Source organism: Parasteatoda tepidariorum, chromosome 1 (assembly GCF_043381705.1).
Source record: "Parasteatoda tepidariorum isolate YZ-2023 chromosome 1, CAS_Ptep_4.0, whole genome shotgun sequence".
Classification (NCBI taxonomy): domain Eukaryota; kingdom Metazoa; phylum Arthropoda; class Arachnida; order Araneae; family Theridiidae; genus Parasteatoda; species Parasteatoda tepidariorum.
This window is the reverse complement of record NC_092204.1, coordinates 18,134,445-18,150,370: the sequence shown is the minus strand read 5'-3', so window position 1 is coordinate 18,150,370 and position 15,926 is coordinate 18,134,445. Positions and strand designations below refer to the sequence as shown.

The window sequence follows — 15,926 nt, the reverse complement described above, 5'->3', positions numbered from 1 at the left end:
AAACTTGGGGGTCTGGGGTTTTTGGCCACGAGGAATCGATTGGCGCCGGTTTTGAAGCGCTACGGTCGAGCAGTTCGGAGTTACAGATAGGATATTTTCAAACTTTATTAGTTCGCCATAATGGCTATAGATACTTTTCTCCACTCTTATAAATGTATGCTAATGCGAACTTTACAATAAGGAAAAGCGACGGTGACAACTTAAACCAATAATATACGAAGGAATTAATAATTTAATTGTAAGGTTCGCATTAGTTTACATTTATCAAAGTGGAGAAAAGTTTAACTTTTGTGTTAAAATCACCGTCAACAAAGTCCGACATTTCAACATTCATCAGATTTCAAGCTACATTTTCAACATGCAGAACGCACCTCTACATGAAATTCTTCAAGGAGCCGGAATTTTGGAACAACAAGCGATCAACTCAATTCTACCCGCAAATGGACAACTAGAAGATACCGTCATTGTCAGAATGCTTCTCCATTACGCCGAACAAGCTTACCCGACCGTCAAAGTTGCCGTACTTCACCCTGAATTTGTCGCACGCTTCTACGTTACAACAGCGGATGGCGCTTATGAAGGAATGGCTCTTCTCAACGATATCAGCGACCAGAACAAGGCTTCCAACTATCTATACGGCGTTCAACAAGGATTCGACGTGCTACTCATTCCCATTCACAAGAGAGCTCAAATGGATAGAGGCGAGCACTGGATGCTAGGAATTTACGAAGCAAGCTATGGAGAACGTCAACTATTAGTCTGCGATCCAGTCGACAACCCGCTGCCCATCGATGCTGTTTTGAGAAAAATACTGCGACACGTTTTGAATACCGTTGTTACGAATGAAAAGCTGAAAGGATGCATCGTGAAACCTCGCAACGCTTACAACCACCAAGATGACGCGTCTTCCTGCGGAGTTTACATCGTCTTTTATGCTCGACAATACCTCTCTCATCGACGCCTTTTCCTGGACAAGAATTTTCAAGAAGCGGATGAACGGAAGCAAATTTACGAATTCGTTGTGAACAGTGTCTTTAATTGTATAATTTTTTGTTATCAATTACATTTTATTTCCTATGACTTTTCAAACTTTACCTTTGTATAGAATAGTTCCCTTTCCAAACTTTGTTTAGATAGTTTACAATGGTGCACTTTAACCGGTTATCTTTTCACCAATGGTTTCACAAATTTTCTTATGGCATGTATTGTTTTGATAAATCACAATTGAAAATTTAAATCTTCGAGTTAGCTTCGATACCTGTTTTCTCCGAGCGGAGCTCGGTCACCCGCTGGTAAAAATAAATCGAGTTTCTACAACTTTTGCATTTTTAGTCGGCTGTTGCATCCTTAATAGTACTAAAAAATAATACTAGCAAAATCGAGACTCACACACGCATTATTTAAAGCGCGGGAAGATTTCCGTATTGTGATCTGTGGCAGAATGATCGCCAAGTCTCGGAAACTTCTGGGCAGTGTCCTGAGAGAAACTTAAAAAAAAACACAGAAAGGGACCAACTTGAAAGGTATAACTCTTAGCCACCCCCGGGCAAACATCTACAAGTTTGTTTTTTTTTCAAAAAAAATTTTAAGTTTGAAATCTATTGGGCACCTTGGCGATTGTAGTTGGCGCGACAGATCACGATACGGAAATATTCGCGATCTCTAAATGGTAAATATAAATATTTTTAATCATTAATTTATTAAAATATTTTAATTGCATGAAAGTTTAAATACTCAAATGCGTGATTCTGAATACGTCGGTAGAAATAATATCGTATTTTAAATATCGTATTAAAAACTATCGTATTAATAATTTAAAGATTTCAAAAATGATGTAGAATTTGTGGGCCGAAAGTAAGACAACTAACTGCAACAACTGCGGAGAAAACGATTAGAAAATGACGTCGTACATTTACGACAGCATAGTCGCGAATTGAGTGAGACTAAAGTGATTAGTCAAATTTGAAATTTATGTGTCGTAATGACATCCATCATATTAAAAATGTCGTTGTTTGAAAAACCAGGAGAAAAGGACTGTAAATAAGAAGAATAACTGAAGAGAAAACGGTCGGAAATAATGTGGATTAACGATGTAATAGTCGCGAATAAAGTAAGCCAAAAAGTGATTACTCAAATCCGAAACTCAGGTGTCAAAATAAGACTGTATTTAAAATATAAAAATGACGTAAAAACGAAAAAATAACTTCCGAGAAAACGACTTGGAATAATGACGGAACAGCCGCAAATCATGCGCATTAAAAGTTATTACTCAAATCTATACTCGAGTCGTAATATCACCGTATCAAAAATAACGAAGTGTGAAAACTTATGTGGAGATCGCCGAAAAAACGATTAATATACATCGAAAAAATGAATGGAAAATGATGTGGATTTACGATGTATTCGTCGTTAATCGAGGGCGTCAAGAAGTGATAACTCTAATTCGAAATTCTCGTGTCGTATTAAAAATATCGGAATTTGAGAAATTACGTGAAAGAAACGATAGAAAATTCAAGTAATCAGAAGTTTTTTTTTTTTTTTCAATGCCCGCCTGGGGAATGACCCTTCTTCATACAGGCATCTGAAAGGCAAACTTGTTGTCCACTTTTTCAGGGACACCATATTAGGTTGGCCAACGTTGCTCCCACAGTGAGGACAGATAGTACCGAGAATGAAAGAACATCCATGCCTTGTGCGGGATTCGAACCCAGAACCTTTCTGGTGAGATAATCAGAAGTTTCTAGCAATTTTTGCTGCTCTGTTTTTCTCTAGGTTCTAACAATTTGCTAGTCGATGAAATCGAGGCTTCTAATTTGGTATATAAGCTTTCTGACTTGATGATAACCCACCAGCAGTGAGGGGATTACCTAATACAAAGCGAAGCCTTATTATTATAAGAAAATAATTGTTAATCTAAGATGAAAATAATATTTTATATTGTATTTTAATTACTAATGTGGTGTAGTTTTTTCTTTCATTATGAATATCAGGCTGCTCATGAGTTTATTAGACTTGCTGCATATTTTTATCAATTGAATTTCCGTTCATCAGTGTGTCTCCCTTCTCCCTGTTCACAGACAGATGCGAAGAAAATGGTGAAAAGAGGTATGACACTCATCATTTGCTGTTTTCATTTTTAATAATCAGCTTAACTTAATAATTCGGTAAAATTATGAATTCTAAGCATTCGCAATAAGACACTTTTCGTTTATTTTCAATATCGATTGTGCAATAATACTAATACAACTGTGCAATAATACTAATTAATTAGAATATTTAAGATTATGCCCTCGAAAAATTAAGACTAATTTAGGGTAAATAAATAAAGTTTTAATTTAGGGTATTCACTTTTTCTTTTCGCCCTGTACAACTTAGTCTCACAGATAAAGATTGTTGTACCACTTTTATAATCTTAGTAAAATGTTTCTTAAAATTATTGGATTGAATTTTGTTTTTCTTTTCAGTGCTTGAATCTGCAGGCATAAAGCTTGAAATAAAGGTTCCCAATTGTGAAATGAAACAGGACTCTTTAACATTTAGCAGAAATGAAATTATTATAATGTGAGTATAAACTTCGTTGCCACTTATGCTGAAATTTCATGAAGAATGTTTGAATTATTCTGAGCCTCAATGTGAGGCAGGGATAATTTCAAAAAAGAAAAAAAAATGAAAGAATATGATAATTTTTGCAAATTCACTATAAATTACAAATGATAGTTTCTTATTTTAGCTATCCTTGATTGAAGAAAAAATATTGCCATCACTTTTTTATTTTCTTATGGTAGATGAAATCATCAATAAAACATATAATTTTGCACAGAGGCCTCCCTGATCAAGCGGTATCCCCCGCCAAACGCTGTGCAAAAGCGTGGAGGTAGCGGGTTCGAATCCCGTTGTTACCCTGGGTTCTATATTCAATGTATTGAAATGTCTTGGATATAAAAATCACCATATATGTATATAATTAAATATATACAAGATACCATGCTAGAAATCAGCTATTATCGTCCTCTCCTCATTTTGTCGATCCGAATTTCGCATGGTTAAAAATGACATCATTTCTAAAAACTTCAGGCACGATCTTTTAAATTATGTCAACAATCTAGTCAAGTTGCCCCGGGATAGCCTGGACGGTAGGACGCTGGGCTCATGTCCAAGAGTTCGGGGGTTCGAACCCCGCCGGCTGAAGACTCCCCGTGTAGTAAATGGTTGATGCTGCTCGTTAAAATTCTGTCGAGTCGCAAAGTCCTCCATGTTCTCATAACAAATCAATACCTCTGGGGGTACTGGATTGGAGATCGATCGTTCTCTGATTCAGGTCAAAATTACGATCTGTGGATGAATGAATGGATGTATGAATGGGTCAGTCTTATAAACAGGTGTGACGTATTGTGTGACGAAGACGACTTCTTGGTCATGTCATAGATGGCGCCACTGAAAAACAAGAATCGCACACTCTGCCTTAAATTTGCCCGGTTTCACCCCGCAGGCTTGCCAGTGTGGCAAGTGGCATTAGAACCAACCAAACATTTAGTCATGCAAAATCTTCCAAAACATTTTTTCCTGAAAAAAATTATAAAATGTTTTTTATATAGTGCTACTATAGAAGTGTTTCCATAACATTTGTTCTTGAGTCATAAAAAGTTGAGACCATTCGTGGTTTTTTTTTAATGCAATTTACTTTATTAAATCAACGCTAACATCATATTTTCTGACAGCTAAAAGGGTAAAAAATTGAAAAAGTTAAATATGCAGTAGCAAATTCAAAATTTGTGGCGATCGTAAAGTCCTAGTAATACAATATGTTAGAACCTTAAACATTTAATATCTGTTTATTTTTATTATTAGAAACTGGTTGAAAATAAAATAAGATAAATGTTATTATTATTATTTTTTTAAATGAGAAAGCATTCCTCCACATCTTAATTTACCACAACAAAATCTTTCAAATTAATCTGTTACGGAAAACATCTTCTTCTTTTATTGGCATGACAGCTCTTTGAGGGCCAAAGCCTTCCCTAGAGCCATCCTCCATTCTGCTCTTTTCTTAGCAATTGTTCTCCAGTTAGTAATTCACAGGATTTTAAGATCCCCTTCCACACAGTCAAGCCATCTGATCTTAGGCCTACCTCTACTCTAGTACCAATTGTTTTGTAATTGACGATCTTAAATGTCAAGGATCTTAAATGTTCACTCAACAGGTCCATTCAACAGCCCATGGAACAGGAACGGGAACCATATGCATAACAAATATATCTGCAGCTTTTTCCGATCTATCAATCACTGATGCAGTTAATTGTAAATCTCGCAGTATGTTTCCTTAAATAATTTAAAATTTTAATTCCTCGCGTTACTTTTAAAATTTGCAATTTGTTTACTGGTATTGAAATCTTAATAAACTAAGCTTTTCCTTTTTCTTTTCTAGTGTCATTTTTGCCAGCTTTATATCAACGGCATTAATATCTACTCTTGTTGACGTTTACTTCAAAATGACACTTTCAACTAAGGGCTTATTGTTAAAAAAGCAAGGTAAGTCTTCCATATTTCTAAAATATATTTAATTGAAATGTTTGCAAAATGTCTGCATTGAGTGTTTTAAATCTATACTAAAACACTAATTACATTTAAGTGAGGGGCATACACCTATAGTTGGAAAATAGTAATAGAAAAGTAATTAGCAAATGGAAAAAGAAGTAAAAAAAATAAATAAATAAAATAGCAACAAAATGATATAAAAGTCAATTTTTTAAAAGAATCGATGGAACATAAGTTCTATTAAATTAAACTATTTTAATTTCAAGGAGGTAAGAGACATCGTTTCCTGAACACCAATTATTAAACAGATTTAATAAAAGTTTGCTGGCTCCACTGGCAGCAGTGAGGGCAATCTCAAGAATCAGTTTATTAGTGGGTCATTTCCTTGACTCGGATCTTTCGGTATTCTAGTGGTAGCTACGTTAATGACTGAAATGTATTATTTTTTTTATTCATTTAAACTTATTTTCTACGCCACTGTATATAAATGATTTAAACGTTCGTATCAACGCCACTTTGCTCCCGCTTTCTCGTATCTACGCCATCAGTACCAGTCGCCCTAGAGCAGATTAACAGATTAAGAGGTCTGGTGCCCGTTAACGCTGGCAGGTATCTTGCCAAACACAGATCGTAGTCCCGCTTTCTCGTGGTGAAGTTTGGCGCAGCATGTCCGTTTTCGGATCTTGTGCTACTAAATCCCACATTCAATTCAGTTCAATTCTCGTGATGAAGCTTTTAAAATGTTAACATAATTACAAAATATTCTGAAAGCTTTTGTCGATAGCTAAATGTCTACCACTCTATAAAATTTTTTGCAAAAAGCGTAGAAGTTGGCAGTCGTGTATTTGTAATGGATATATGTAATCTAAAATCACAGTTAAAAAATTAAGAGAAAAGGAAAATAATTTTTTTAATATATTTTTATGTAATTATTTTTTTTTTAAATATAATTATTCAAAAAAATCTGCTGTTTTATATAATAGGATTGCGACGAACGAAGTAATAACGAAAAAAAATGATAGTTAAAGGTTTTCGTTAATATTTTCTTCACGGGTGGAATAACAACGCTTTTACTTGTATTATTCACCAATGCTTATTTCAAAATAATAATTATTCGAAAATGCTGTGAGCTAAAAAGAGTTGTTTCTAAAGCAACGTAACAGAGTAGCAGGTTTGAATCCCACCGTTTCGTCTGATGAATCTTAAGGTTGACCTTTTCGAACTTTACTGTTCGCATTTCAACGATAAGGGCTTAAAACTATAGTTTGTAATGAATGTTTGCATGGGACAGTAAGTAAATAAATAAAAAAAGGAATTAACTTATCTAATCGGTAATTAAAATTAATTATAGTTGCTATCATACATGATGGCGTGCACTGTCAGCTTTGCAGACAGTTATGTTAATGTGTTAAATGAATTTTTTTTTCCTTCTTTTTCTTAAACCATGAAGCCGTTATTATTATTTTTCTTCAGAATCATAATTCCTGAATTTAATGCGAAATAATATGTAGTAAAATAGATTTACATCTATGTATACGTTTTGAGCTTGGCCTTGCCCAAAAGAAGAAAAAGAAACTAATAAAAACTACATTACATTACTCAAGTTCAACTTTATATAAAGATGGTATTGGCCATATCATCTTTGTTTTATTGCTCAAGGGGGCGTAACCTATTCGCTATTCCATTGTACCCGGGCTGAGCCATTGCTGATCATTTGTTGGAGTGGGCGTTACTTTTTGGCAAAGCCAAGCATTAATGGTAGAGATGCAGTTTTTTCGGAGGATAACCACATAACCCGGTCTGAAGTTATAATTAATTGCTCATTGCTCTTCTAATTTTCAATTAGAAGAGCAATTAAAAGAAAAATTAGTTTACTCTAAGTAACTAATTTTTTTTAATTTTGAAGAAGTGTTTTAAAATGCATTACGTATTAATGGAAAATTATGCATGTTCAATGATCTGAATATGGGTACTTCAATTGAGCAACAATTCGCAACAGTTACTCATGACTACTTGATCAAGTTTAGCCCATCTAAAGCCAGTGACGTCTATGCTTACCCTGAAAATGGCGCAAAACGTCAATAGGGCGAAAAGCCACAGTTTTGTGAAAACGAAAAGAGTTTGCGGAATAAATTTTTAATATTTAAAAACTTACTCCAATGCTGCATTACCTGGGCCCATAAAAATTTGCAAAAACTGAGAACAAGGCAGTGATTTTGATAATTTTCATCTAGGTTGAAAATTGTCGCCAAGTTGGTAATTTTTAAAATAGTTTAATAACATATAAAATATTTAGGTTATTTGTTCTAAAGCCCAGATAATTTTTCACTACAAGATATAATTTTAAACCATCGCTATGTAAGGCACATAAACGGAGGCTTTTTCATTTTCCTTGGCGTGAGATATTCGAAATCCATGTTAAAATTTAAATAACATTAGGAATATTTCTTAATGTATTAAACTGCCCAAAGTAGAAATTAATACAATTTTGCAGGTCTGTGGATTAGATGTTTACTTTGTTTTTCCTGGTATGCAAATGGCAAGAACCTTTTAAAAAGAGATGATAACCCCGAGTCTATAAAAATATTTCATGGCATGAAAGTAATCACCATGCTGTGGATAATTTTGGGACACACTTATCATTATCTGAATAAGCAAGTTCTCAGTAAGTATTAAAAACTTATTAGTATTTATTTTTAAGGAATGAATATTATCTAATTTCAATTTGTTAGTTTTTACCGTGATTAAACGGCCTGCTAACTATCCTTTACGACAAGTTTATCAGTTATTATTAATCGAACAATTCTTGAATGTTAATTTTTTTTTATTCTATTGTACTCTCGAAACCTTTTTTTCAAACAACCACAGTGATTTGATGTTTTTAAGTCTTAAAGTTTTCGTGAAGCCAAAACAAAAGGTAAAGTTATGTTTTATGTTATCTGATTAAGCAAGTTCTCAATAAATATTAAAAACTAGTCATTGGTATTTATTTTTAAAGAATGAATATTATCTAATTTCAACTTTTTTTGTTTGGGTAAAAAAAGGCTTAACCGTCCACTCGTTCCGCTCATCAACCACTGTGATTGAAAGGCCCGCTTACTATTTTTTTCAACAAATTTATCAGTTAATATGAACCGAACACTTTTTCAGTAAGTACAGATAGTACAGCGAATCTCCCAGAGTAAGGACAGATAGTACAGCGAATGTAATGCCAGACTAGCCGTGGGAGGTTTACGTGTCTTTCCTCTCCATGTAACGCGAATTCGGGTTAATTCCATCAAAACGTCATCCATGAATCAAAAATTTCTCCCAATACTTGATCCTGGAGTTTTCTTGTCTTCTGGATTGGGTTCAAAGTTACAAGTCTACGGAGTAGAATATTGGTAGTCGTAAGATCAAAATTGGGACGGCTGCTCAATGACGACTATAAAATAAAATAAAGTATGTNTTGATTTCAATATCTGGCATTTTTATTTTAAAATTTAAATTTGTTAAAATGTTTTTATAAGATTGCGAAGCAATATGCAATGGAACTGCGAAGCAGTTCTGGGGGTCTGGGGGTTGGCGAGCGTAGCGAGCAGGGGGCGGAGCCCCCTAGTATATATTTTAAAGTGGTAGTTTATCACTTGTGATTCTTGATTTTATAAATTCAATTTAGTAGATTTTCATTCACCACTATTTCTAAATAATTCGTAAGCTTATATAATTCACCACTTCGAAATGCAGGAACAAAATATTCAAACATTTGCAAAATTTACTTTGTAGTTATTTACCATTTTTTAAATTATTTTGGCGTGTCCGGAGCAGTTGGCGTCTCTGTAATTTCAGAAAATAAGAAGAAAAAAAAAAGCAACGAATGTTACAGTTATAAATATGGGCAAACAGTAAACATTGTGTAGTCAAAAGGGTGAACGACAATCGAGAGCTAGTTTCATTGGTGCATTATACCTTTGTTCATTTGATCCAGTCTTTAAGTAGATCTTAACATCGAATTAATAAAGTCGGTTATTTATAAGTAAAGGAGTTGTAAGTTCATGGCCAATTCTTTATTGTAAGCAAAATTTAGAATATTCGCTCACCCCGACAAAAACATTGATCTTAAAAACAAAATTAGGTTTAGGTTGATAGCTAAAATATTTTCTTTTAATAAATCAATCCCAATATCAAAAATATTTTAACATAGCATTACAGGGAAAAAAAATGGCTTTAAAAAGGGTTTACATTATCAATGAATACAATTTTGGCCCATGTGAATGAAAGTTGTGAAAGTTTTTATTTAAGTGGCGAAACATAGGAATGATGAGAAATTAGTAAGTGTATATGTTCATTAAATAAATGATCGCAAGAAACTAAAGCAGTAAGATAATACCTGATTAAAAACTCCATTCTCTCCTGAAATATATCAATAGGAAATAACAGTCGACATGTTTCAAGCGCTCAAAAACAGGCACCTATTTTCAAGACTTGCCAGACATGAATGAGAAGAAACAAAAGTGATTTGGTATAAAACGTAAAGTTGCCAACAAAAAGTGGAAAAATCAAGGTGAGAAACAAAACTGGAAAAAACACAGTAGCCGAGAGAGAAAAATAGAAGGGAGCAGAACAAGAAAAAACACAGTGGCGGAGGGGAGCAAATTTGGGTAAAATGCATTTCCACGCGCTATGGAGAGTTGGTGAAAAACTAATAATAAAAACATATGATGATTGTTAACGTCATTAGTTTTTCACCGCCTCTCCATAGGGCATGCAAATTCATTGCCCTGATTTTTCCCCCTCAGCCATTGTGCCTTTTTTTTTTTTCTTCCTGTTTTCATGTATTTTTCTCTCTCGACTACTGTGGTTTTTCTAGTTTTGTTTCTCACCTTTTTTGTTTTTCATTCGTTGTTGGTAACTTTTCGTTTTATATTCAAATTACTTTTGTTTCTTCCCATTCACGCGTGAAAAGTTTTGAAATTGAGCGCCTGTTTTTGAGCGATTGAAAGATGTCGACTATTATTTCCTATTTATATATTTCTGAAGCGAACGAAATTTTTAATTAGGTAATGTATTGGTGCATGTTTTTGTTCCATTTTTGCTGGGAGCATTGACTTTTCATTTCATAATACTCCTAAATATTGTTACGGAGCAAAATGTCGTTTTAGTCAGATATTAATGATTGACTCTTTGTAGTAACTTTTAAATGTACTTTGATTTTATATATTTCTTTGTATTGTAACATGATAGGTTCTCTAGTAAAAATGAAGGAGACAGGAAAAGAAGTTCCTTTCCAAATAATAGCAAACTGTTTCATTAGCGTTCAAACTTTTTTCTTCATTAGGTAAGATAAAACTTTTCTTTGAACTTCGTGTTGAATTTTTTTCAATGCTACGATTAAACCACAAGTAAAAGTATTTCACTCTAAATTTTCCGCTTTTTCTTCAGAATGTATCATTTCTTTTCATCTCTCTCTCCCTATTAAAAATTTGCTAAATTTCGTCTTTTTTTCTAAAAAAGGTTTAATATAACAATTTTATATATTTGATATTTTTTACTTGATACTTGATTCTCATCTTATAACAATAGATTTGATATTTTTTTTCTGTTTCATCAAAATCGTCTTTTAAAGGAATTGTTCTAAGTGCCATTGATATATTTTATTTTTTACCTTCAAAAGAAAAAAACTTTGACAGAAGTTGCTTTCACTTCCTGTAGAAAACACAAAGCAGAGTATAAGTTATTTGTCTGCAACAATTGTTCGTCAAGTCTTTAAGAGTAGTTATTTTACATAAAATTTTAAAAAAGTTATAAAAAATAAAATGATAAAACTGACACCTCCCAACTATATACAGAAATCATGCATATTATTACTAATAGCTGCCTTGCTCTGAATTATTATCCTCAAACCTCTCATCAAACCTAATTTGACAGACTTACTTTGCTTTTACTTTAATTATTGTTAGTTTAATCATATATATAATCAATGTTAATTGTAATATCATGTAAATAGTTTTATTTTGAACAAAATAATGGTGAATTAAATAAATCAAACAATTATAACTCCGCCCACAAATAAATTCCTAAAGAAATACTTTACCATTTTTATCTTTTTACCCTGATTGATACGGTTTTATGCTGGCACGTATTTGTGACAGTCGATGTGAAAGGGTTAATGAACTAGAAACAGAAAGAACAAATATAGCTTTAAACAAAGTAGACAAGAAGATTGATGTATGTTTTAAGTTGAAGTTGGTGTTTTTTACATTCGCCACGGATCTGCAAGTTAAAATTGTATCCGCTGGCCTGACAAGGACAAGGGCCGTAGTTTGCCCAACTCCGATCTAATCTAATCTAATATTATTATTACACATAACCCAGTATCACGTGGTATCCTTTGGATACAGGATTACATTTTTAATAGACTATCAATTGAGATAGCCGCCAATTCCAATCATTTATTAGATATTTAAAAACCGAATATTTTTGTTTCTAAAAAATACTGGTATATATAAAATATATATATATTACTTTAAGAGTTTCACAAGTATCATGTATAGTGCGCAACATAGTATAAAACGGACCTCCACGAATAACTTTTGGATCTAATGATTGGATCTTCATGTTCTAGGACTCAATCTTAATGGCTTGATGGGGTCACCTCAAATATGCCAACTAATAAGTGCAGACGATATTTTAAGTTACGAAATCAGACAACAACAAAAAAAAGCATACTTTCTTTGATTAAACATACCGTTTTATAGATGGATTCGAATTTCTGATCCCCAAAATATAGGAGGTAGCCGAAATCTGGGATATATGTTCCCATAATTTGGTCAGAAGAGCGATCCAAAGAACAATTTTGGACAAAGAACAAAGAAAAGTTTGGATCAATTAATGTTTATTTTACTTTTTACGTATTTCGCCATATCTTGAGAACTTTTTAAGCGAATTGAAAAATTTTTGCACGTACTTTTAAAATTTGATCAAAAGATAATTCTATGCAAGACATAAATTTTAATAAGTATTTCTTATTTTTCATTATGTTATTAAATAACAGTCAAAAAAGATTTGAATTGTAAGGTATACAATTTTTTGCATGATTTTAAAGTATGTAATTTTACATGGCAAAATTCAAAATCTGAGCGAAATCGATTAAATAGTTCGTGAGAAATCAAATCTTAAATATATGACTTCTTAAGGTGTAATCCTATTACCGTCCAGCAGTCTAAAAGACTTTTTCGTGGTTTTTCTTTGCGTGCAATGCAAAATTTGATTATTTTAATTTAATCTCAGATAGGTTATTTTTATTGCTTTCATAAATATAATTGTTCTTCGATACTTAAATTGCGACTTACTTTGCTTCGTGGGTTGAGTTAAAAAGAAGAACTTTTCGTTAAATTCAGAGAGATGACACCCTACCTATTATAGATAATAATATTAAAAAATGGTTATTTATAAAAAATAACTTCCTTGAGATAATTATGTAATTAGCTGAAACAATCCGCCATACAATCTGAAAAACGTTTTCGTGGTTTTCCTTTGCGTGTAACAAAATGTGATTATTTTATTTTGATCTTAATTAAAATTAATTATTCTTATAACTTTCATAATTATGAATGTATTCCGACTTACTTTGATAACTAAACTTACTTGTGACTTACTTTGTCTTATGGGCGACTTACTTTGTCTTAAAAGTAAGAACAGCGTTTCGTTATATTCACAAAAATTATAAAAAAATATTTGATTATTAAAAAATAACTTTTTAAAGATAATTTATGGGTTGTGTTAAAAGTAAGAACAGCGTTTCGTGACATTCACAAAGATGACAGGCCATCTATCAAGGATGTTAAAAAATAATTGATTATTAAAAATAACTTTTTTGAGATAATTTAAGGGTTATGTTAAAAGTAAGAACAGCGTTTTACGACATTCACAAAGATGACAGGCCATCTATCAAGGATGATAAAAAAATAATTGATTATTAAAAAATAACTTTTTTGAGATAATTTATGGGTTGTGTTAAAGGTAAGAACAGCGTTTCATGACATTCACAAAGATGACAGGCCATCTATCAAGGATGGTAAAAAAATGATTGATTATTAAAAAATAATTTTTTTGAGATAATGAGCATTCAGCTTTAATCATAATGCCGGTGAAAGCTATCTGAAAAAAATCCTCCTGGTTTTTTCTTTTGCGTGTAACGCGAAATTTGCTACTTATAATTTCAATTTAATCTTGATTAAAATAGATAATTTTTAAAACATTCTTAAGAATGGTCTACTCCGATATTTAAATTGCTTTGATTTCAGGGATTAGTTAAGATGTTTTCGTGTATTAAGTGTCACGCAAAATATGTTTCTTTAAAAAATATATTTTTGCTTCTTCTTAGTTTTCTTTTAAAAAAACATTCAAAAAGGCAGCAATAGTTACATAAATCATGCGTAATGCTATCTTTCTTCCTTGTTAAAACTACAAAAGAAGAGCATTTGATTAATTGCAATTGACTAGTAGGGTAGATAGTCATTTGCGAATAAAAATAAATGTTTTGATAGAAGTTCAAAATACAGAAAGAACATGGAAGGAATTACAGAATAATGAAAAGATAATAGGAAAAATTTTAAAAATAAAATCGAGTAAAATAACATTAAAAAAATATATATATGGAAATCCGAAGAAAAAAAAGACATAATCGCTTCATCAGCTCACACGATTATATCTGCAAAAAGGAGTGCTTTCTAATATTGTATCAATCTAGCCAAAGCATCACAAAACAAACATCACATCACAATACAAAATAGAACACATTATGTAATAAATATCACGTAAAGAAATAGAAAATAAAATGTAAAGAAAAAACAGAACAAGACACATTACGAAATTTATAAAGCGAGTAACGAATTCAAATGAACGAACTAGGACAGTTAACTTTCAATAATGATTTAAAATATTTTTGAAATAATATTGCCATATTATAAAATATGAAAACAGAAGCGCAAATTGAATTAAAACCGTAAATGCAGGGATTTTGTTATATAGCGCGTTCTTACTGTAGTACTGAAGCGCGTTTGATTTGTTAGTTACCAAGGATCGGCCCGAAATTGGATGTGCGCAATGTAATAATATTATACTGGATAATTTAAAGAAGTTTATAATGAATAAGGTTGACATTTAATTATACAATTGTAATGATTTTAGAAAATTAACATTTATTTAAGTAAATATTGGCCCATGTCCAAGAGTTCGTGGGTTCGATCCCCGCCGACAGAAGACTCCCCGTGCGGTAAAGGGTGACTGATGCACGTTAAATCTGTCGAGTCACAAAAGTCCTCCATGTTCTCATAACAAATCAAACCTCTGGGGGTCCAGAAGCTTCCATGTCTTATGGATTGGTTCAAAATTACGAGGCTACAGAGTTGAACATTAGTAGCCGTAAACTGGAAGACAACTGCCAGGCGGAGGCAGGCCTGGAGGAAGTTGATTGAGAAGGCCAGGGCCCACCCGGGGCTGTCGTGCCATTGAGGAAGGAAGGAAACCCAAAATTGGGTCGGCTGTTCAACGACGGTTATAAAATAAAATACATTAGTTCCTGAGGTGTGATGGCTCAGGGGATAGAGCGTTCGCCTCCCAATGAGATGAACCGGGTTCGAATCCACATCCAGCTTGCACCAACAGCAGTGCTGACGTAAAACTTTCCTCAGCGGTAGACGGATCATGGGTTAGAGTAACCCTTGTCATCCGGCTGTTCAATGACGGTTATGATATGTTAGTCCCTGACCAGTGGGCACCGCATGCCTCCATCTGTACATTTGCCCTTGAGCTACTGGGTCTATGAGCAATGTATTGCTGTAGTTGAAAGGAATTCCACAGGAAAACTCTGCTGTGCTCATCGAATACTCTTATTAATTTCATAATTTTAATTCTTTTCTGTGTACCATATGGTATACCTCTACAAAAAAGTACAAGCGATCGTTTATGACAGAATCTTTCAACCCAGAATTGATCTTAATTAAATTTGATAAATATTAAAAAAAATGTTGTATTATTCATGCCAATTCGAATAAAGGTTACTTTTAGAAACACTAAATGTATTACTTATTTGAATTAAAATATACCTAAATTAATCATTATTTGTGTTTAAATTCAATTCATTCGTTTGTAATATTTATACATTTAATATGCTTGATTTTATTACAGTCAGTACAAAAGCGGAAATATTTAGAAATCTTTACAAAAGTAGGCGTTTCTTTTATCCAGCTTAATTTTACTTTCCTTCCAAGGCAACTTGTAAAACTTACACATTTTATATCAGGAATGAGATCACAATGTGAAGTAACACCTACTTTTTTCTCAAAACTTTACTCGGAAAGGCGAACGCATTTTATCTTCGCGATAAAACTGCTTAAAATTTTGAAACA

At 32.7% G+C, this 15,926-nt stretch overlaps 1 protein-coding gene across 1 annotated transcript in view; it reads left to right on the top strand.

The window, feature by feature from the left end:
* Positions 1-358: 358 nt before the first annotated feature.
* LOC139425143 (nose resistant to fluoxetine protein 6-like) overlaps positions 359-15,926 on the top strand; it is a 35,718-nt gene continuing 20,150 nt past the window's right edge. The window contains exons 1-5 of the mRNA XM_071178500.1: positions 359-1,040; positions 3,465-3,561; positions 5,426-5,529; positions 8,030-8,200; positions 10,759-10,852. Coding sequence (XP_071034601.1) covers positions 359-1,040; positions 3,465-3,561; positions 5,426-5,529; positions 8,030-8,200; positions 10,759-10,852 — 1,148 coding nt within the window. The remainder of the gene's footprint in view (positions 1,041-3,464; positions 3,562-5,425; positions 5,530-8,029; positions 8,201-10,758; positions 10,853-15,926) is intronic.